The sequence below is a fragment of the Lepisosteus oculatus genome, chromosome 9 (genome assembly GCF_040954835.1).
Source record: "Lepisosteus oculatus isolate fLepOcu1 chromosome 9, fLepOcu1.hap2, whole genome shotgun sequence".
NCBI classification, from domain to species: Eukaryota; Metazoa; Chordata; class Actinopteri; order Semionotiformes; family Lepisosteidae; genus Lepisosteus; species Lepisosteus oculatus.
Window position 1 is genome coordinate 46310998 of NC_090704.1, and position 22186 is coordinate 46333183.

At 43.0% G+C, this 22186-nt stretch overlaps 1 protein-coding gene and 2 long non-coding RNA genes across 7 annotated transcripts in view; 1 reads left to right on the forward strand and 2 right to left on the reverse strand.

The window, feature by feature from the left end:
• The window catches only part of cep112 (centrosomal protein 112), a 144387-nt gene that overhangs the window by 89489 nt on the left and 32712 nt on the right, over window positions 1-22186 (forward strand). For 2 of the 5 annotated variants that reach the window (XM_015356208.2, XM_015356211.2), the window contains exon 21: window positions 10144-10374. In XM_015356208.2, the coding sequence (XP_015211694.2) occupies window positions 10144-10374 (231 nt within the window). The other 3 variants (XM_015356214.2, XM_015356217.2, XM_015356215.2) reach the window with 3 other exon arrangements.
• On the reverse strand, window positions 3792-6871 carry LOC138241295 (uncharacterized). The gene is made up of 3 exons (XR_011190523.1): window positions 6641-6871; window positions 5480-5662; window positions 3792-4816 (listed from the first exon to the last, which is right to left on the reverse strand). It is a non-coding gene; the product is annotated as an uncharacterized lncRNA (long non-coding RNA).
• On the reverse strand, window positions 7017-16011 carry LOC107078501 (uncharacterized). The gene is made up of 3 exons (XR_001479439.2): window positions 15898-16011; window positions 11577-11649; window positions 7017-7282 (listed from the first exon to the last, which is right to left on the reverse strand). It is a non-coding gene; the product is annotated as an uncharacterized lncRNA (long non-coding RNA).

The window sequence follows — 22186 nt, forward strand, 5'->3', positions numbered from 1 at the left end:
TCTGTAAACCTATCCTGCATATGCATCAATTACTGCTGCCCACCAGAAACTGGCTAGAACAGTGTAGTACATACTTGTGGCACTAATATCGTGATTTAATTTCACAAACCTATTTAGCCCATGTGACTTCTAATATTATAGCATAAATTACAGAAAGGAAGCAAGTAATTACAAGATTACATTTCACAATGTTATTACCATTGATATCATATACATATCTTACTTTGTGGTGTTAAGAGTGGAATATTGTTTGCAAGGACAAAAAGGAGCAAAAAAACAACAAATTATGTAAATTATGTATTGTTACTTCTGCAAGAGGAAGAATTTACAGCTGTAGTGTGAGACACCAGGCCAGAACAGTCTGCCTAGATGATTACAAGTAAGGTAAGAAGTAGCATGATAAACTCGCCCTCTTTTATGAACTCTGTGATACCGCTTGTTTCTTAACAAGCTTTTTTAAGAGAAACAGAGGCAATGAAAGCACCTGGAAACCTGCCATCTAAAAGCACAGGTACCTTTATATATCCTCTGGAACAGTCTTCAGAACATTAGTGTGTCTTGGAAGCCCTAAGTAAGCCCTACAGGACCCTGTGTGTTATCAGGGAGAACATTTTGAATGAAGGGTTTGCCCTAGCTGATCAATTCTGTCATTACTGGAAGTGCTGGAATATATTTATGTATATGTATATGTTTTCCTTGTGTGTATTGTGTTATTTGTCCTGCTTTCGGAGTCCAGCTGTCTATTACTTTATTAGTATTTTCAAACACTGTCGTGATCTGTGCAGGCTTGACAGGAGCCATGACGTGGTGCAGGAAAACTGTGTGAGAGCTGAGGTTTGATCTGAACAGAACTGTCCTGTTTCTTTTGACAGGACTGGTGGTGATGGGGGGAATCGGTTTTTGCTTTTAAGTTTGCATTGCGCGCAACGTGGGGCTTATTTCACTGACAGCTCTTCAGATGTTATCGCGAGTTTATTGCTTCGAGTCAGGTTTGAAGTCGTTGCCCGTTTGACGTTTAAAGATGCACAAGAGTGAAGTCACATCTCCTGAAGGTTGAGTGATCGTGTCAGCAGTGCACAATTGGTATTTGCATCCAAGGACAGCACAGGGGTGCAGCTACCACAGCGCATGTCTAGGAGGCTTCTCTCTTGCTTCCTGCTGCTGTAGGATAGCCAGTCTGGTACACTGCAGCTGCACTCAGTTATTCTGCAATTGAAAGTATGGGGTTTTCAGAGAAGTGGGTAAGAGACCAAAGAAGAGAGGGTTGAGCTTCTGTTATTTATAATTAATTATTAATTATATTATACAATAACCAATAAATGGTGCAAAGATTGTTTGTCACCAAAAGAAATAAACCAATACCTTGTAGAAGGCGTCTAAAAGAATTGTCCAGCTTTGACCATGCTGCTTTGAGACTCTTAGCTGGTCCCCATCAAACCCCGAGTCTGTTTTGACGTATCGCTGTCCTCCTGCACTGTATCTCATGACAAGAATGGGCTGAGAGCCCCTGTATGGTGAGGGAAGTCAACGGAAGCCCAGGGATGTTTTTTTGACCCCCCACCACCCGTTCTTTACAATATTGTTGTCGTTTTCCGATATACCTCTTTTTTTTCCACCATGTACGTCCTGAAAATGAAAACCTGCCTTTGCTTAATGTGTTGTGTATACAGTATGTGCACTGTCATGATACAGCACCACTGCACTGAATACTCTCGCTGAATATAAAGATTGATATACTGTCTGGTTTGAATGCTTAAGAAGAATAAGACCTTGCAGAAGCATTTTAATTGACGACACTCTATTAGTGTTGTAATAGACCAAGATTAACATTCCCTTTGAAGGCACTTGATTTGGAGCAGACATGAAATTAGTGCTAGTTTACCACTGGAGAAAGACTAACAATGGGAATTCTTCAGGGCTGTTGTCTTTAACAACAGGAATGTTTAATTAGATCATTTAAAATCGTCTGTCTTGTGCTTCAAGCACGTTTCAAGGATATTTTTTTTCCACACAAGTTATCCCTGCACCCCAAGACCATTAATATTGCGTGGACTTGAAAGGGCCTGGCTCAGAGAGAGATCACAGGCAGAGAACGCAGCTATCTCCTTCCAGAGCAGTGATTGGCAAAGTGATGATGCTGTCAAGTCTTCAAAGAGCATCTTCCAGAGCAGCTAATTAAGACAAGAAGATGTAGACTTCGCAGCATCACAGCTGTTTTCAGATTGTGCCACACGTGCTCAATGTGAGAATTTTAAACACTTACAGTATTATAACAAAAGCGCAGGCATATTAAGTCAGTCAGATTTGGCTTTGTGTTTTCATTACAGCTCATCTCTGCAGTTTTTCACTGCAGAGGTTTTCTCACTAGCTCGCAAAGCTCTGCAGATTCTTCAGAAGGATTGGGTTGAAGATTTATATTAAATTTATTTGGAGTCTCTGGCCCAGGCTGGCTCACATACTGTATTCCTGTATTCTGTTTACTGAAATGTTTTCTGCCTTAGTCGCTGTCTTCTCACGTGAAACACTTCACAAGATTACTTGGAAGAGACTTTACGTTTATGCAGTATGTAGATAGTTAACTTAAATCATAAAATGGTTGCTCTTTCCTGGCTTCCTGGCAGGACCATGTCCTTTAAGAAATCCCCTTCAATGCGAATCTCCAATTAAAACACAGTCAAATAGAAATATATGATTAAGTATTGCTGCTATTACAGAACAGTAAAAGGCAGAAATATAGGTCAGCAGATCCGCCATAAAGTGTTGTGAAACCCAGACATACTGTGAGTGTTGTTTTTGCAGTTTTGAATTGGACCATGGTCCCCAAAGTGACTTGAACATGTGCACAGGTGTGTCGTTGCTTTCTCTTTGAGAGCAAGCTGATGCAAACTGTTTTTTTAGAACAGTAGCGGGGCTGAAGATTAAGTGGGCTCCAGGCCTCTCCTGTAGTATGTGCCAGACCCAGTTGTGTTTGAATGTGGCACTTTAATCAGCTGCTTATCCATTTCTAGTTTGGTTTTACATTCTCCCCAAGGGCACAACAAGGGCGGGGAAGGGGTACTCAGCCTATGGCAACCAGCCCCCCCAGATGAACAGAAAAATAGTTGAGCTGTAGAACCTGAATCTGAACAGCCAAAGGTGCTATCCCATCCTGACGTAAACCCCCAGTAACACTAGCCCCCAGTTTCAATCAGCATTGCTAATGGCAGCCCTATTGTTTGTACCTAAAAGAGTGCTAACCATACAACTAAAAAGCTGCTTCTTACTGTCGGTTTTAGCTCATTCTTTGTTTAGTTTAAACTTGGCTTCCTTGCGTTAAAAGGACTGCAGATCTTAATTATATAATGCATAAGAGATTGACAGATTTTAATTTTCACTCCCTTGTGTTCTTGACTCTCTCATTCTGCATTATAATGGTTCATTTCATGTAATGTGCACATCTGTAAACCACAGCAAAGGTATTGTTCTGAGGGTAGACTTGTCCATCTTTGCCACCTTTACAATACACGCAAAACAGCACTTCCAACCTTTATGATTTAAAAAATGAGTTTCCACCATTCCTCCTTGGTTCCTTGTCCTTACATTCATCTCCCTCCCAAAAAGGATATCCAGCCCATTGTGCCCCTGTCTCACCCTGTGCCGCTCAACACCATTAGATTATAGATTGATTCTCTGTAAGGATGACACTGGTGTATAAGGATCAACTTGACAAGGAGAGACAGAGCCGGTCATTTATGTGAATGTATCAAAATATATAAATACAACTAAGACAGATCAACTGCACCACATACTGTACCAATGCTTTAATATATTTAGATTAGTATAATTAATGATACCTACTGTACATTACAGGTTGCAGTAGTACAAGGACTCCTGCCAATTTATAGTACATGACTTTAAATCATATGAACAGGTTGGGTATTTCAACACAGCAAGTACACAACCTTCCCCTGTGCTCTGCTGGTGCAGAGAAAACCAGCTGAATTTGTAAAGAAACCAAAGCTCTTGGTATCAGAAAACTGAGAATAGATTAACTTCTATGTTTTGATAGCCATCCTTCTCTTTACTCTGGAGCAAAGGCACTAAAGTCCTAATTAGTCATTGCTGTGCAACAGGGCAATAGTGAGGTCTGGATAATTTAGAGAAACACCAGCGTGTGAAAGACTGAGCCACCACGCTTTCCCAGGAGCCAATTTTAATGTCAGCTTTCTGGCTTAGTACCATCTTAAAAGGTCTAACATCTGTTGGACTTAAGGCCACTTGTTGGGGAAAATGGGGGAAAAAGATCCATTTATCATTCTTTCATGCCCATTGTTTTTAATTATAGCAGTCCCTTTCAAGCCTGGAATATGTGTGGTTCAAGCCGGTGCTGTCCTTTCGTGTTTTTTAAAAGTCACACAGCTGCGATCGGAATAAATTGATGTGGAATCAAAAACGGGACTTTAAAGGAAGGAGGCTTTGACAGACGTGGTCTCAATACCAGATGGGGTTTCATGATGAAAAGAGTTTAATCCCAACCCAGGCATCGCTTCCATCAGTCCAGCAGTACAAAGTGATTCATATATAGGTTTTGCAAGAAATGATCTCTCTTTTCTTTTTTTTCCCCCCAAACAGCTCAGGATTTTCCCTTGAAGACTTGCAAATGTGGCATTAGCTAATATTCAGAGAACTGCTTTCCTTTTATCCACCTGGGACCTCTGATTGCGCTACCGTTCTCGAATTGGAAATGAATGCTGCAACCATCTAGTGCTCTGGCTTCTGATTTGCATTCAATAGACACGGCACTGCAGGACACTCCAGTGTAGGCCATTTCTTCTTTCTGCATAGCAAGAAAACAGATTCTTATTCTGTAGTTTTTTTTTAATACCTGAAAAAAGAAAATAAGAGGCAGCAGAAATTAAAGCCATGTTCGTAAGGGCATGTGTGCTAGCATGGGAGACGGCCATCCAAATGGGCTTGTCTCGGAAATGCTTAAAGAGAAAGTACCCAGCATTCTCCAGCACTGGTTTTTAACCAGTTCGCATTGTTTTTCAGTCAGAAGAGCTGATAATGTGTGAAGGGATTGTTCTCTGCCCAGCGAATACTGCACATGCGGTTTTCTTCAGTTCAGGATTCATCGCCTTGTGCGGTGCTTGATGTATCTGGACTGGGCCCGCGTTATTAACTGTGTGTGCATGCATACATACACTTAGCCTGATGGTCCTCTGGAATGTTGTTTTTCAGTGGTATGATCTAGCTGGTGATTTGTGCTTTTTAAATAGCGAACACAGCATTTTTCTGATGCCTCAAGTTATCATTTAGGGGAGGCAGGCATATGTAACAAGAAAGAGGAGATATTTATGCCTATGAATGTTTAATGATGGTCCTGCAGTGTAGCTAATTATGCACATGCTAATGATATTAATGTAATGATGAGGTGATATAGATTGGGATCCCCATGTGTTCATTTCTATTTTTTTATTTGTTTTCTTTGTGTTTGTACCTCTTGGGCTTCTGTAGGCAGGTACGCCTGTGGAGTCCGATAGGGCCTTTCGTACCTCCTTCTTGTCAAAGGGGGTAGCTGGCTTGTAGGAGACTCCCCAAACCGTTGCCCTGGCAGGCCGGCAGCGCTGGGTTTGGGGTGGGTGGTTTGCTCACCTGTTGTTGCTCCCCTGGCATGGGGAAACTTTGGGGAAGCGGACATCAGACAATGAGGCATTCTTGGCTGAAGCTACAGAGCTTATCAATTCCAGATACGGCACAACACTTCCTTGGGAAAATCCCCCCCACCCAGCACACACACCCTCCCACTCTTCAACATTTCTCAGTATCTCAGAGACCCTGTTACGCAGTTCAAGCACAATGCTCTGTTTCAGCTAGCTGTTTGAGGCTTAATGCTTCCTGTAAATCATTAAATCATTTTTTGAAAACTTTTTTAACTTTCCAAGATGACTATTAGCACATTGTTGTGGTATAAAAGCCTTTTGTCGCTTCCTTGTAACAGCTAAGCAATGCCTTCTTTAAAGAAATACTTACAGTAGTAAAAATAACACTATGCACCCGTACCTCTGCTTTCTTTATTACATTAGAGTCCCCCTCTTTCTTGCATGCAAGCCCTGACCTGCAGGAATTAGATCAGCTGACTCTTAAACTGTTATCACAGGTGAGGTTTGTGCCACTGAGCTGTTTTCTCAGACATGCAGAGTCCCCACACTGGACCAGTATCTTCCATGCGGTTGGAGTGCGAGTGACCTTTGTCCAGCACCACAAGCTGGGATAACATGCTGGCACGGTGCCTGTATCAGCCTGGCTCAAACACACAGAGGAAACAGTCTAACGAGCTTCAAACGAGTTGCAATCAGATAAAGTTGAACTATTGCTCCATTTTGGTTTGTGTTTTTAAGACTTTCATCAACAATTAGGAAAGAAATGGCTCATCAGTCAGTATCCTAATGTAAGAGACATTTTCTTCCTGCCTGTAATTTACACAGAACAGGAGATGTTCAGCAGCCTTCTCTGGTGATTCCTTTGATTTTAGTTTGCCTTTATCTACAGTGTTTGGTCTGTCTGTGTACCTCCCAGTTCAGATTAAGCAGAGCACAGCTTGTTGCAGTGCAGCTTCTTGATCTGGTTCAAGCTGGACAGTTTGGGCTTGTGCACTGACCCTAGTTTGAGATGCAAAGTGTGTATGCAAAGAAGAGGCACGCAGGCCTGAGGCCTGCAGCTGGGACCCTCAGCGGAGGGCTGTTTCCTTCCTCGCCCTGCAGTGAATCCTTCTGAAGCACCCGGTCACGCCAGGCAGAGCTGCTTCTTCTGAGATCGACAAGACGTGCAGCATCTAAAGAAGCCACGAAGACTTTTTTTAAAAAATGCATTCAATCTTTTTGAAAAACCTGAAAACCCTGCAACTTTTGGTAGAGTAGCAGATAGTTGTTCAGTTTATTGATTGTGATTCTTATTCCAAAAAACAGTCTCAGCAACGCTCATTCTCAGCATTATTATTTATTATACTTGTTAGCTGTAAAGAGAGTGGTAAAAGAGACGTTTTTTGCCTTTATTTTCAACCTGTCGCCTTACAAAGTCAGGATATTTTGCATGAAGAATTGTGGTGAAATCCCAAACTGCAAGCTCAAGGGTTAGTTCAGAAGAGAGCAGTTTTAAGGGAGCTGGTCAATAGCAGGAGTGTGTTTGGAAAGAAAACTATGAGGCCCGGGGGCCCTGGTTCTGGCCTGGCACCGCAGCAGTGCAGGACAGCAATCGCCCTCCTGTCTTCCTCCTCCTCCTCCTCCACTGGGGGCTTCTGGGACTGTCAAATAAAGAGAATGGCCGATTTTAAAACAAGCATCCTGAAAAGGGCATTGAAGTGCCTTTAAATTAAAAAAATAGGCTTTAATTACTGTGTCTTTGGATGAGGAGTTAATGATAATAGAAATCCAGCGCTGATCACTGCTTTCAAAAGGGGGTTTGTTTAATAAATACCTCAAAGACTCATTGTTTAAGAATATCTCTGCAGATATTTTAAGTATCACAGATGTGCTGCTGTTTTTTTGTTGAAGTTTTAAATTCCCATCTGCGTAATCCTAAATGTTTGATTGTTTGTGAGACCAGATTAAATGTTACCTCATACTCCAATTTAATTATAGCTTGATTGTTCCTTGAAGTGCATTCATTAAAACCTTTACATGAGCATTGCATCATGTGCTTTTAAACAATAGCAATAATTAACATTGAATGTTATTTCATGTCTTTGCCAATTTCTTTTGCAAAACAATTTCCACTACTATAAAATTCAGATAGAAACAAGTATAACAATAACAAGGAAAGAGACTCTTGAGGAAAGGATGGTGCATCTTTTCAGTTAAGACCAAACAGGTGAAGCCACTGAAGTCAGTGTGCAGCTGACTATGAATCACTGTGCCCAAGTATTGCTGGGAACTAGTTCTGTTGTGAAACCCTGAGAAATCTAAGATAATTCTTTTGAAGTCGCCATGAGATGCTTTCATCCCTCCTGCCATGTGACTTGATAAATCCCTTCCCCTCTGAGGATCGCGTCAGTAGTGTGAGTGGTTGAATTTCAGATGGAGTTCAAATGGAGTTTGTTCTGAACCTCTATGTACCTACCAGTATTCAAGTCATTATTTGTTAGGTTGTGAAAGGGGGGCGGGATTGCTCCGTTATACACCAGGAACTCAAATACTACAGAAAACAGACATTTTCTCCAGTATGTAGTCTTTTTAAGCAGCGGTTGGTTTCATTTTTACATCTGTGTGAAATGACAGGTTCTACATAGAAAAATAACCATTTAAATATTTCTTATAGGTGTCGTCTTGAATAAAATATCGCTCCAGCTCAGGTGTTTATTAAATGACAACTGTATGGCTGAACAACATTTTTTAAATAATCATTCAATAATCTTTTTCCATTGCTTATCGTCTCGGTATGTAATTTAATTTTCTCTTTACAGCCATGTATTAAATCAAAGGCTTTAATCTGAGCAAAATCAATTCTGAAAGGTCAAAGCACTCAAGGTCAAGCATAAGGTCACTGCAACAGTGGCTTTTTAAGAGTGCCTGTAGCAAACATCTATTCATGCCGACCAATTGACTTTCTAATGGGGCCGGCTTTCTGTGTTCCTTATAGAGAATGCCGTTTAATGCTGTGCATTGTGGATGTATCAAAGAGAGGATTACAATGAATGCTGAAGAGCTGGCTGTGGGCGAACAGGCGAGTGGCCGTATGTTTGTCCCTGGTTTTCCTCAGAAAAGTTATGTGGCAACAATTTCCATAACTCATGAGCGAGTGACCTCAAGCCCGGGATTTGATTGTGCTGATCTGCTGATTGTTGGCCTTTGATGTAATGGAACACCGAGCCCCTGTTTTGCCTTGTCCTTCTGTTTTTTTTCTGGTTTAGAGCTCTGGGACTCAGATCCAAAGGGTGCCGCCCGTTCTCTCTGAGCCAAGTGGAGTGGCCCTGCATGCCTGTGATCTCAGCGGCACAGTGACTCACAGGACTGCGCCAGTCCCGAACGGGTCGGCCCAGAGCCTCACTGAACAATCCAGTGGCCTGTTGCTCTGAGGCTCGGCCATGTTTCAGCCATTACATTCAGAAACGTCATAAATCTGCTTTCTGACGGTATCCTCTCGGTGTTCTGCCATCCTTAGGAGGAAATACTGCAGTTATAAGGTTGTCTTGTGGTGTGCTTTGTAATTCCCTTTTTTACATTGGTTTTCCAGTATTTTAACTTCAGGTGCACCCTCATTTCTCACTGCTTCATGGTCTTGTCTTGCCAAGTTTTCGCTACATCCTAAGGGCATCAACATGCCTTTTCTGTAATTTACATTGCTATACGTTGGTAAGACTTCAGGTCTCCATTATAAAAATCCATTAATGTTATTAAATATGGAATAAAGAGGATTTATATACCCCATAGTCTAGCATTAGGGGTCTCCAGTTAATCTATAGTAAATCTTGGTTTTCATCACATTCATGTCACTCTATTACAGTAATTCTATACACATGCCTTGTAGAGTCTCTAATCTGAAGTGTAACACAAGGGTTGTGAACTCTTGGGAAGGAGTTTTGCATTAGTGTTTTTCTTTGCCTCATCCTGCAGCGACTGGTGTTGTACTTTCCAAGACTCGAGGTGACAGAGTCTGAGGGGGTATGGTGGAGCAGAAAGCGAGAGAGTATGAAAGGTTACAGATGAGGACGGCCATCCAGCCCATCCTGCTCATTTGCTTGCTTGTAGCTGAGTGATTGAACAATCCAGTTAAGTCATTTATTGAAGGATCCTGTGGAATAAGTATCAACGACATGGCTGGGGAGCTAGTTGAAGTCTCTGTAAAGAAGCTTCCCTGTTTTCTGCCCTGAATGCTTCCAGATGTCCTCTTCTTTCATCAGGTCTTTGTATGGTGGCTGGTTTGTGTTAAAAAATAAGTCTAGTTCAACTTGCGTCAATGCCTTTCAGGATTTTTGATGCCTGGATGACACCACTCCCGTGGTCTTCTCTGTGTTCACTTCCCTTCCCGTGTCTGAGCGCATCGTTCCCGTCAGACCGGGAACTAGCCGGGCTGCTTCCTCCTTGAGAGGACGCGGCCGCGAGCGCCCATCTCCCGCCCGCCGGGGACGGCGGGATCGCCCCTGAGCGCCTCCTCTTCCTCCCGCAGGCCGCGGCGGCGCTGGAGGCCCAGGTGCAGCAGCTGCGGGAGGAGCTCGTGCGGGCCGGCGCCCAGCGGAAGCAGCAGCTGCTGGAGCTGAGCCTGCAGCGCGAGGAGGAGCGGCAGAGGGCCGCGCAGGAGCAGGAGGCGGCGCTGGGCCGGCTGCGGGCCGAGACGGACAGGGCGCGGCTGGACCTGGAGAGGGCGCACGCTGCCGAGAGGCAGGCCGGCCTGGAGCAGGTACGGCCCCGGTTTCCCCCTCCTTTACAAAGTTTCCCTACAGCCAGATCAGTCATCGGGAATTAACAGGACCCGGATATTAATCTGAAGATGTTCCGGGGAGGCGGAGCTTGCGCTGTTCCCCAGACGTGTCAGGATGGGTTCATCTCGACTTTTGCCTGTGGTGTGAGCTTAACCCGCTCGCAAAATAAAAAGAACGCGTGATGAATTCGAAGGAGACTGCATTGTGGGGAAAACGCAGCTCACAAACATCTTTTCCTGGCACACGATTGTTAAATTGTGTTTTTAATCAGATGCACAGATGGGCTTGTTCGCTTTGCTTGAAAAGCACGTTCAGTGTTTATTGTGCTTTCCGTCAATTGCTAATGGCAGGAGAAGCTGATATTGAAGGCACACCTCTTTATCAGTCTCTCTTCTCTTTTTATTAGGTGTAAAGTTTTCTTTTGGCCTCTCAAAGAAAAGGGCTAGCGCGGGCTTTCCTTTGAGCCTGTGCTGTGCCCCACAGTAAAACAAAGCAGACTGGTGAGTGTCTCGCTGATGGGGCGGTGGGGAGCTAGTCTGTGTGCTGCGATATCCCTCTGCTTTTTGTTTACGATAGCAGTTCATCCTGCTGAAATGAACCAGAGTCTCCTGCAGGACCTTAGGAAAGATGACATTGATCATCAGGACCTGTGATTCTGATCAGGCCCGTCAGAGCTATACTGCTTTCATTAATACTCATGCGTCACTTGTATGGAGCCTCTGAAGACATCTGCTCTGGATTATCGTGGTATGCGAATGTCTATAAATCGTGACTCCATTTTGGTACCATATGGTGGTATATTATTCCAAATGAATCCTGATTTTTAAATGATGCCTTTTTTCTTTTCTAAATGTATGTCAAATAAAAACACTGAAGATGTAGGCTGCTTACATTTTGTAGTTCAGATAGGAACTCTTTTCTTTTTTAAATTCATCATGATCTTTTTTTTTTAAAAGCCTATGAGCTCACAGACCTGGTATAATCTGTCTTTGAGCCTGGAAATACCCGGTTTCAAAGCCAGATGTGAAATTATATTAAAGGCTGTGCAGCTGCCCTTAGTAGGCAAAAGGTCTAGTTTAAAGAAAAGCATTAGTTTATCAAAGACGAACAGGAGAAAGATATCTAGGAGCCCGATAAATTTCCCCCTACCCCCCCCTCCCTAACATTTCATGCAGAATACCTCAGTGAAGACAGCATTACATCATTCTCAAAGAGTAGAGATCACAGCTTTTTAGTCTGGCCTTCCAGTGGTCCTGCCAAAACAAAACATGCCATAACAAGCCTTCAATCCAGACCCTTGTTTTGAGACCCCTCCACTGGCTGCCAGTTAGAGTTGAATCTACTTTAATATCCTTTCGCATTACCTACAGTTCCTAATTCCAGTTAAATCACACTCGAGGAAATTATAGGGGATGGTCAACATGGGTTTAGAAAATGTAGGTCTTGCTTAACCAACGTGGTACAGTTCTCTGAATCTGCAATAACAGCATGATACTACTGGGGTTTCAAGATTTGCTGCATTGGTATCATTCCAGATAAGGGCGACCAGATACATTGCCACACTTGAAGAAATTTCCTACTTGTACAGATTAAAATAATTGACCCTTTGTAGTTTTGAGCTGGGAAGACTGGAGGTGATCAGATTGAAGTATTCAGAATCCTCAAGGCCATGAATAAGTAAAGAAGGTGGAGTTCTGCAGAATCAGCATTGCATCACAGACCGTTGGATGCAAAGGAAGACTACAGAGAAGTGCACTTATCACCGAGTGCAGGGGGCACGTCTGTACACAAAGACTGGTGGGAGTATGGAACAAGGCACTCAAGTTGATGAAAGGCATACCTTGGCTTTTTGCAAAAAACATGATAAATGGGCCCAATGGTATTAATTTGTTCTCCGTTGGCTCTTTGTATCACCCAACCAGTTCTTCTTTGTTAAAAATTGGAGGCTGCACTGCAGTGGTAGAACAGCTTTAATAATCTTTTAAATGCTGTACGTTGAACTATTTATTTTGATTTGTATTGTTGTGCTGAACTCACTGTACAGTAATTCTGTATTAACTAAGCTTTAAAACATTTTTTGAAAGATTAATTACGTGAAACATCTCGTAAAAACCGAGATGTAGGCTGTGTATGGATCTTGACTTTTTCTGTTTGAAAACCCTTTCATAAACAGTTTTCACTAACTTTAAAAGGTATGCAAAGTTCAAACTTCACCTGTAGAGCAAGATATTTTTTAAAAGACATTGCGGGCTGTTTTGTAAGCTTGGATAGCCTTACGCTGACAAAAATCCTCTTCCCTCTCGTGTCAGCATTTTAAAAAATGTGCTGTCAGAGCTTCAGCGTATTTTACAGAATCTATGAACAAAAGACGAAAATCCATTAAACCCATGAAGCTGGGGAGCATATTTTCATTAAATAAGCTTGTTTGAAGGGATTGTGAAAAATAATACTGAGCAACAGACTATCAAAAAGATCAGATGGCAGCGCTGATTGCTCCATGTCTGTGTTGCCCTCAAAAGGAGGAGGGGAGAGAAATATAAACTGGAGAATTAAAGAATATGGAAGAATGATGCGTATTGCCCACTGAGATAAACGTCTAGCTCTGTTTGAGTTGGAATTCAGCTGGTCATGCTGCACCATTGGATATTCCTGCTGTGCCTTTGCTACAGCTGTTAATGGCATCCCTCACCTTAGCTTCCAGCTTACTATTACAAGGCAGGGAGGCCTAGAACAAGCTCATGCTAAGGAAGAGCCACCCGAACAGACCCATGGGACTGAACCCTTTCCAGTCCATCCAGCATTCGGTTCTCTATGTGTCCAGCTGCAACAGAGCGGACTTCCGATGAACCTACTCTTCTTGTGCCTGACTCCTCGCGAGGAAGAGTCAGTGTTTTATATGCTACCTGAAGGGTCGCCGAGCTCAAAACATGGCCGGTGCTGGTCAGCTCATCAGCCTGGACATGTTGGACAACAAGTGTTTGCTGAGGGGGAATCGCCCGTCTGGTGGTCTGGAGAGCATGGAGACATCCGTGCAGATTTCCATTTCCTCCTTCTTCAGTAGCATCGGTTCATCCTTCTGGAGAGCACAGTGCCCTGGGCTCACCAGCCTCACAGTAGCATGTTTCCACAGCATTTAAAAGCTTTGTAACATTTATTGTCGACTGATACGGGCTTTACTTGGAAATTGCAAAAGAGGCACTTATTGTTTATTTATCATTATGTTTGTATGCTTACAGAACTGAACCATCAGAGAAACCATGTTTCCCTTATTAAGGCTTTAGGCATGATGAAACTGTGATAGAGTGTTGTAAAGCCTAAGAGAAGAGTGGATTAGCACAGAGAAGTATGGTGAAGCACAGCTGAGCAGGACAGACACAGCTCTAACTGTGGCAAAGAGCGGTCCGTGCTTGCTAAGGGGATAAGGAAAATGGCAGAGCACTTGCATGATTACCATTGTAAACTTTCATAGGTTCTGATCTGAGCTCCAGAAATTCGAATTGAAATTCAGAACTTCCTAAATACAGTGGATATCAAAAGTCTACACACCCTTTTTGACGTTTCAGCTTTTGTTGATGTAAAGGCTGACATCAAGACAAATCGTGTCAGACCTTATTTCACCTTTAATAAGATCTTGTAACCAACAGTATTTAAGGGAAAAACAAATGGAAATCATTTTTAGGAAGAATAATTAAAAAGAAAACAAAAACTTTAATTGCCATGATGCACAGTCCAATTGTTTCCTTAAAAGGAAAAATACTGTATAGTATACCTTTGCAAAACAGAGCTAGCAGAGCTCAGAATTTATGTGGATTAAAAAATACAGAATACAGAAAACTGTAAAATGGGTCTGGGGCTTTGGAATGGGGGTGTTATGAAGAGAAGGCTGCTGATGAGGTCTACAGAAATGTTTTGAATCGGTTCTGAGCACACCTGTCTGTACTTAGCCTCAAAAGTTTACAACCAGCTTTTCGCACCTATTGTAGCTCTTTCAGCTACCTGTTGATATGCATACAGCCATCACAGCCCTTTCACGTGTGTGGAGATCGCCCCTCCCCCCCATAAAAACATAGACACCCTGAAAAGGTCGAGAATGGCGCAAGCTGTACCCAGACAACTTTAAGAATTTGCCTTCAGTTACGCTGTCAGTGTTGGAACAGGTAGGATTAGAAATCTGCCTCTTCCAGTTAAGAGAGCACAGACTTGCTGCATGGCGTTATTGTATTTGGTGGCAGAAGATGAGTTTTGTTTGTGGGTCAGCTCCCCGGATCTGCTGTCGACCTGCAGCTTCAGCCTGGGGAAACTGCAGCTCTGCGCCTCTTTCTGCTAACAAAGGACTTTCACTCTAGCTGGATGGCTCGTTATACACGGCAGCCAATTTTTAATAATAATAATAATAATAATTATAATAATAATAATAAAAATCATATAAATGTAATAGTAGTAGTAGTAGTAGTATTTACACTTATATAGCGCTTTTCTGGACGCTCCACTCAAAGTGCTTTACAGGTAATGGGGATCCCCTCCACTAACACCAGTGTGCAGCCCCACCTGGATGATGCGCCAGAACGCCCCCCACACACCACCTCTTAGTGGGGAGGAGAGCAGAGTGATGGAACCAGTACAGAGATGGGAATTATTAGGAGACCATGACCGGTAAAGGTCAGGGGGGAAATCTGGCCAGGACACAGGGATTAGCGCCCCTACTCTTTTTGAGAAACACCCTGAATTTTTAATGACCGCTGAGAGTCAGGACCTCGGTTTCACATCTCGTCTGAAGGATGGCGCCTCATCTACAGTATGGTGTCCCCGTTGCTATACAGGGGCATAAGGACCCACACAGACCAAAGGGTGAGCGCCCCCTACTGGTCCCACTAATGAGAGGAGGTCATTCAGCCCATATAACTCGTTTGGTTAGTGTTTATTGGAAACCTGTATCTGAAACTAGGTTAGGAACTAATTGAGAACTAGCTTGAGGATAACGCCTTTTCTTGGTTCATTTATTCAGGCAGGGTGGCAACCCTTATGTCTGCATCTCTATAAAAAGAAAAAGCAAAGAGAGGTGGATCAGAAGCTGTCAGGGGCGATGTGTATTTGTGTTGTTTTGTACTTTCTCTCTCTGGCTGACAGCAACAGCTGTGCGCATTCCGGGCGCCCTCCTGCATCTTCCCATTGAAATCGCCATGGTAACTAGGTGTAGAGCAAACCACTGGTGCGGATATTTTAAGTTTCAAACAAAACACCAGCTACAGAAAGATCTAGCCGAGGCAGATACATTAAGTACGAGCAGATGTAAGTTTTGGACGGAGGGTGGTGTTTGCCGTTTCCATCTGTAGTGCGTGTTGCTGGCGATGGAAGCCAGGCAGTGCTCAGAAAACTGTGACCTCAGTAGATCAGAAGACGCTCTAACAATGCTCTGCGGAAGTAACCTTGGACCACTGAAAAGTGCTTAGGAAACAGCCACATCTTTGTGCCTTTCTAGCGTTTATATAAAAGGAACTTACCGCTTCACAAGCCTGGCCCAAGTGTGCTGTTCCCTTTTAAAACACAGCTGCCTGCTTCCCTTCTTCTGCCATTGTGCCCCTTATCTCTTTTCCTGTCGTGCCCGCGAGACCGCGGGACGCAACGCGTCCTTGCAGTGCCAAGGCGGGGGGGGGGAGTGGGGGCGCAGGACAGGAGGGTCGGCGTTGGCTTCTCGACTCTCAGTGGGAGAGAGTTGACTCCCCTCAGGTGCACTCCAGAACAGCGCCCCAGCTGGTGCGGGTTTACCCACAGGAGGACAAATCGGCTCTGGGGTGGCGTGAAGCCTCTTTCCCTTCCTGTGCTCCATGGCAGGGTCACAGAGCTTATTGTGCTGAGCTCCACCCAGAAAAAAAGGACACCTTGCCCACCTTTTTGCTTTTGTGCTGTGATCAGGTTTATATCTGAGTCATTCCCCATGCTTGACTTCCCCAGCCTCATCTTTCCTCACTGATGAAATCCAGCTGTAGTCTTCTACATGGAAGTCCCCCATTACTATGACCACATAATCAGTTAACACCAGTATGTGTGCTTTTTCTAATTTCATTCATAAATGTATGGGGAAAAAAAAGTTCAGATTAATTAAAATAGGTAACCTGCTCTCCACAAACTGAGAACTTTAGTGTGAATCATTTTATAGGAACTTTTTTATAAAATACTATGTTTTGCAAGACGAGTTCTGTCAGAAATGTTATGTTGAAAGTGAGCCTTGAGGTGCATGCTTTTCGAAGAGCAGGTCACGGTGAAAGATCAGGCTGAATTCTAAGGTTTTCTTAATTTCTGTTGCTCTAACTGAGCTGAGGCTAGAGAATCCTCCCAGTTTGGGCTCTCCAGTCCTTCACAGATTAACTCCCAGTAATGCCACTGCACATTCTTACATTCCTAGAGCTGGCCGGAGTAACTGGGGTAAAACAGCAGTCTCTTGAACCCAGGACTCTCCAGAAATAGGTCCAGATCCCTCACTACTGTACCAGATCATGTGTGCTTCTGTGTCCTTCTTCTGTCCTCAAGCTCTGAGAAGATTTAAAAGCAGAAGACTTTCATGCATGATGGGAATGGCTTCAGTTCAGCTGGACTCATTTTAAAAGGAAAAGCAGAGAAAAGAAGTATTCGGCAAAAACCTGATGGTTATTGCAAGCTGTGCACATTCTGAGAATACTGGCAGACTGGGCTCTTGGTGCAGTAGAGCAAGCCATCATCACGCAGGGCTCAGAGTTGGGTCTGCAGTCTGTGTTCAGTCAGCATTTATTTCATTGTAACTTGATACTGAAGTGCCTCAATAATGATTTGTATGTTTTGCTGCCAGAAGGTTTTTTTTCTTGTGCTAACTTATTAATTTCTGTCAGCCGGTTTTCTGCCATTTAGAGATACAGTAAATCACATTATTTTTTGTCATGGATTATGTAGAGCAATAAATTTGGAAGAAAGATCAAAGAAATTTCACAATCACCTCACAGTGGTGGAGGGGTGTTTAACTTGTAGAAAATCAGATTTTAAACTATCTCGGCCTGTTGGGTGTTTTAGAACGGTTTGTGAGTCTTTGGTTAGAAATTAAAGTTTTTTTGATTGTTTTTTTTATTTTAAAGTGATATACTGTGACACACAGTGTGACTACCTTCTCAAGAAAGGTCAGGAGCCTAGCCCTTAACAGCTAAAAAGTTTCAGCCCCTTACAGCATGAGAAATCAAAACCATTCAGGTTAAGGGAACGCAGTATAACGAAAAAGGGCATCACCAAAACTTAAGAGCATTAGGACTTTCAGAAAGAATGTAACCAAGAGGAGCCTCTCAGCGCAGCCCAGTGTGTTTATTAGTACTGTAGCTTAGTGATCTAAGGATGTCATCCAGTCTCAGTCTGTGGCTGGACGCCGTGTTCCTGAACCCTCAAACTCCGTCCTCGATGAACACGGGTCGGCCGTGAAGTCCCAGTCCCAGTTTGCTGGAATAGGAGATTGTTAATGGAGGAGAAAAGATTAATAGCAAAGAAAGGGGATAGTATCATTTTTGCGGGAGAATGTTCATTGCCGTGTTAAACCCCTTTTCACTCACTCTCTGCATGTGGTTGTACCGTGCTTCTCGGGCCGTTCCATTCGAACGTACTGCTCCTGTCAGCATTGGCTTCATCAGGGACTGATGCAGTCGTGTGTCTCCTGCTTTGGGTTGGTGTGCAAGGTGTGTTACAGCTTCTCCTGCTTTGTTGCAGTGGCCAGTTCCCTCGTTCCCAGAGTCCTGCCTCCATCTGTCCCGTCCTGCGGGCCTGCATGTCTTAATGGGACACAACAGGTCAAACAGGTCAGCCCTTCCCGGCCCCTTGGCCCCAGTGTCTGCCGGTTTTCATTCCCACTCAAGCACTAATTGAAACTCGCAAATGATCACGTTTCCGAATTGGACCTTTATTAAGGCCTTTCAGGACCTACAAGCTCACAACTTTTGTTGTTGTTTTGAAAGCTGTGATTTCTTTTACAGACACAGTAACTCAACACAAGTTTCAGGCCTTTCTCATTATTTTTCTTTCTTATTTGACAAATATTGGTTCCTTCACATTTTCAATTAAGAGCCTAAGAGCTTAGCGGAAGCAAAAATGAGAAGGTAATGCATTCTTGAGAACCAGGGATGTTGGGAACCTGTGAAGTAGCCGAGGTTCATCCTTCCTCTGAGCCTGCAGCTAGGCTCTGCTCTTAGAGGCTCAATCCGAAATTGATGTGAAGGTGCCTGATTGATTTTTTTCAGGGCAAAGCAGAGATGAATAACTTGAACCTCCCTGGGTCAAAAGCAGGCCACTGCGCTGTAGCTGTAAGGGGGGAAAAGAGGAGGGAGGACTTCAGAGGCGAAAGCACCACCACTCATGGAGGGAGTCTAATAAGCATGGAGCCAAAGAGCTGATTGCTGCCTTTTGCAGCTCAGTAAATACAAGCAGGTCTTTTACAAACCGAACTTCAAGAGTTTTCATTTTGGCTTCAGTCACCAACGTAATTGATTCGGTAATCCCTTCCCCTGTCCAGTCCTGTCCTCCGTTCCTTCTGAAGGTCATCAAAAGGGGTGACCTGCAGGGAGCCGTCTTCTTAAGACGTCAGAAGGGGAGAGGAACAAACACTGCCGTTCATTCTGGCACAAAATAAGCCGCGTAGCCAGCAAATCCACTCTGAAATGCATACAAGGTCTGAGCTAATCGGGTCTCCCACCAACGGCCCCCAGCTGCTGGAATGATACACTCCTAATTAAAGTGCTCAGGGTTCAGGACCAAGATGCTCACAATTAAAAAAAAATAATAATAATAATAATAAAAACAGAAGCACACGATCCAGGACTGTGGTTAGACTGAAAAGGCAGTAGCAGGAATGCACAGAGGGTAGGCACTGTGGCGGAGGAATTGGTGTTGTCATTAAAACCACAGAGCTGTAAACTGTAATGCTACAATACAAGGCAGGCCATTTCAGCAGTGGGGGGTCAAGGGGAGAAATAAACTGGAGCCCTTAAAATAATTAAAAATGAAGGTGTAGAAAATCCTGACGGCCATGTTAAATAATATGATGCTAAACTGCTCGATACCATTGTGTTTGTTGTAAGTGTGGTGGAATGACCGGGGAAGGGATCTGGTTTGACTTTTTATTTGTCCCTTAAAACAAAGAGTTTGCCTAGTTGTTTCATTGCCACCAGTTCTGTGCTGGTGTGATACCAGAAATACAGTACTGAGACTGCTTTCTTACCGACATCACTGACTTATTACAAGTTTTTCTATAACTCACCTGGGCACAGAAAGTCACAGACTATTCAAAATTGTGAAATGCTTTGCATTTTTTTCCATTTTTCAACTCTCTAAGAAGACGCTGTAAAAGTTTGGAGTAAACTGTAAAGGTCCAGACAAGCATCTTTCGATTAAGGAGAGCTGTAGGTGCCAGAATGCTCATAGCTGTATTTGTTTCCTAAAAACTGAGCTCTTCACCAAGGGAACAAGGCATTTTTTTCCCCCAACAGTGCTGCAAACAGACCTGGTTTCTGTGAGATAAAAACCTCTATTTCAAGGTGCAAACACCACCACCTCCTAAAATGAAAAGAGCATTTTCAGAGTGATATTATCTCTTGCATGAAGCAAGAGGAAGAAAACATCATAGCCTAGGCCTGGTCTACAATGGCTGAATTCTGTCTGCTGTTCCTGTTTCTCCCAATGATATTTGTTTGCAAAGCACTGATGTACTTGTGTGTCTGTATCTCTCAGCAGTCTGCAGCTGGCTTTGCATCCTCAAAGTCTTTTTTCCTTCACTGCGCTGTGACTGGCTAGCAGCTGGAACAATGCCAGCTATAGATTGTTAATTAAGTTTTTGTAGGCAGTACATGTTCTTGTTTCCAAATACTGTACCAGTGTTCTTTTCACAGACTTCAAAGCGTCCGTGTTCCATTCCAGCAGGATTATTAAGCGATTGTAGTATCTGATATCGCCTCAGACTGCCTTAAGCATTAAAATGCCAGCGGCAGGGCACAGGTACTCACCAGTAAAGCAAACACAGATACTATTGGCTGTGGAGCACAGACTGAAGTGTTTGTCTTGCAGTTATCTTAGTCTCCACATTCTCTTCAGTGAAAAAAAGAAGAAAGAAACAAAGAACACATATTTTATATATATTATCTTTATACTGTATTACATATCCTTATGAACACCTTTTTAACCCAGTAGCTCAACCTAGTTGGTTCCAGTTCTGCCATTGCTCCCTGTAATTTTACTATACATTGTCTTTGCTCTTACTGGCTGCTGCATTTTATGATTTACCATAATTTCACTTTTGCATTTTTGTCTCTAATTTTACCTTGATATACCACAGTGACAACTTAAGGATGAATGCAAACATTTTACCTGTACTCACCTTAATTTTAAAAAAAGATAAAAAAAACTATTTTAAAAATATATTTTTTTATTGTTTTTACAGTGGCTATGATCATATTTTGCACGCACCTATGTATTTATTTTTATTTATTTTATTTTATATTTATTTTGTATTACTGTACATATTCTAATTTTTTGTCTATTCTGATGTCTGTTTTTATTTTTTGCTTGTCTTGGGCTGGACTGCTGTAACACATCAATTTCCCTTCGGGATCAATAAAGTCTTATCTATCCATCATTCCGTATTTTGAAGATGGGGTTTTACTTATAATTTTATCCTTTGATGAACCTGCCATTTCGTGATAAGAAACAGACCCCGTCAGAGAGAAAGGAGATACTGTATCTTCTCTTTTCACTGGGGAATCTTTTTATTCTAGGGTCATATTGTTAAAAGCGGGGGGGAAAAAATTAGAACAACCCAAATTAAAAAAAAATACTATTTGAAATGGTTTCTATGGTGACATCAATAATGACTGCAGTGATGGTTTGAAAGGCTTTGATTTTGTTTGCTTTCCTTTGCATCAGCTGAGAGACTTTCAGACAGAGAACACTGCATCTTGTTGGTCTTCAGAATTGATTCGGGGTGCTCGGTGTATGATCAGCCTGTCACGAGTCCCTCGAGGTTGTTGTTTTAGGGTACTCAGTGTGTGATCACCCTCAGATGAGTCCTTCAGAGCTGTTGATTCGGGGTGCTCGGTGTGTGATCACCCTGTCGTGAGTCCTTCAGAGCTGTTGATTCGGGGTGCTCGGTGTGTTATCACCCTGTCGTGAGTCCTTCAGAGCTGTTGATTCGGGGTGCTCGGTGTGTGATCACCCTGTCATGAGTCCTTCAGAGTTGTTGATTCAGGGTGCTCGGTGTGTGATCACCCTGTCGTGAGTCCTTCAGAGTTGTTGATTCGGGGTGTTCGGTGTGTGATCCCGTGGGTCCTTTGGGTGTGTCTGACCTCAATGTTAATGAAACATTGGCAGAGTCAGAGAGATAGCCATTGGCGCTCAACTGAGTGACTGACGGTCTGGAAGTGTTATAGAGAGCACCTCATTCTACTGCTGTTCACCTCCTTCTGCTTCTAGATTACTTTTTATAATCAGGTCTTTATCTTCCTTTAGATGGGTGGAAGGAGTTAATTTTTTCTGTTCTGTCTACTGATGTTTAAGGGAGCAGGGAAGAATATTTACTTAATATTCAGCTGAGAAGGGTCAGAGTCTCTATGGAGAGCTTTCCTCTTTATAGCTGAATACTCAGTTTTTCAAATTGGAGAACCAGTAGTTTGTGGGTTTTTTTTGCTGTTGTTGTTGTTTTAGAAATGTACCTCTCTTGAGAGAGTCCTGAAAGCTTCAGTACCTTGGTGAGTCAGTCCAGACAGGGAATAGGTTTGCTTGCCAGATACAGGTATC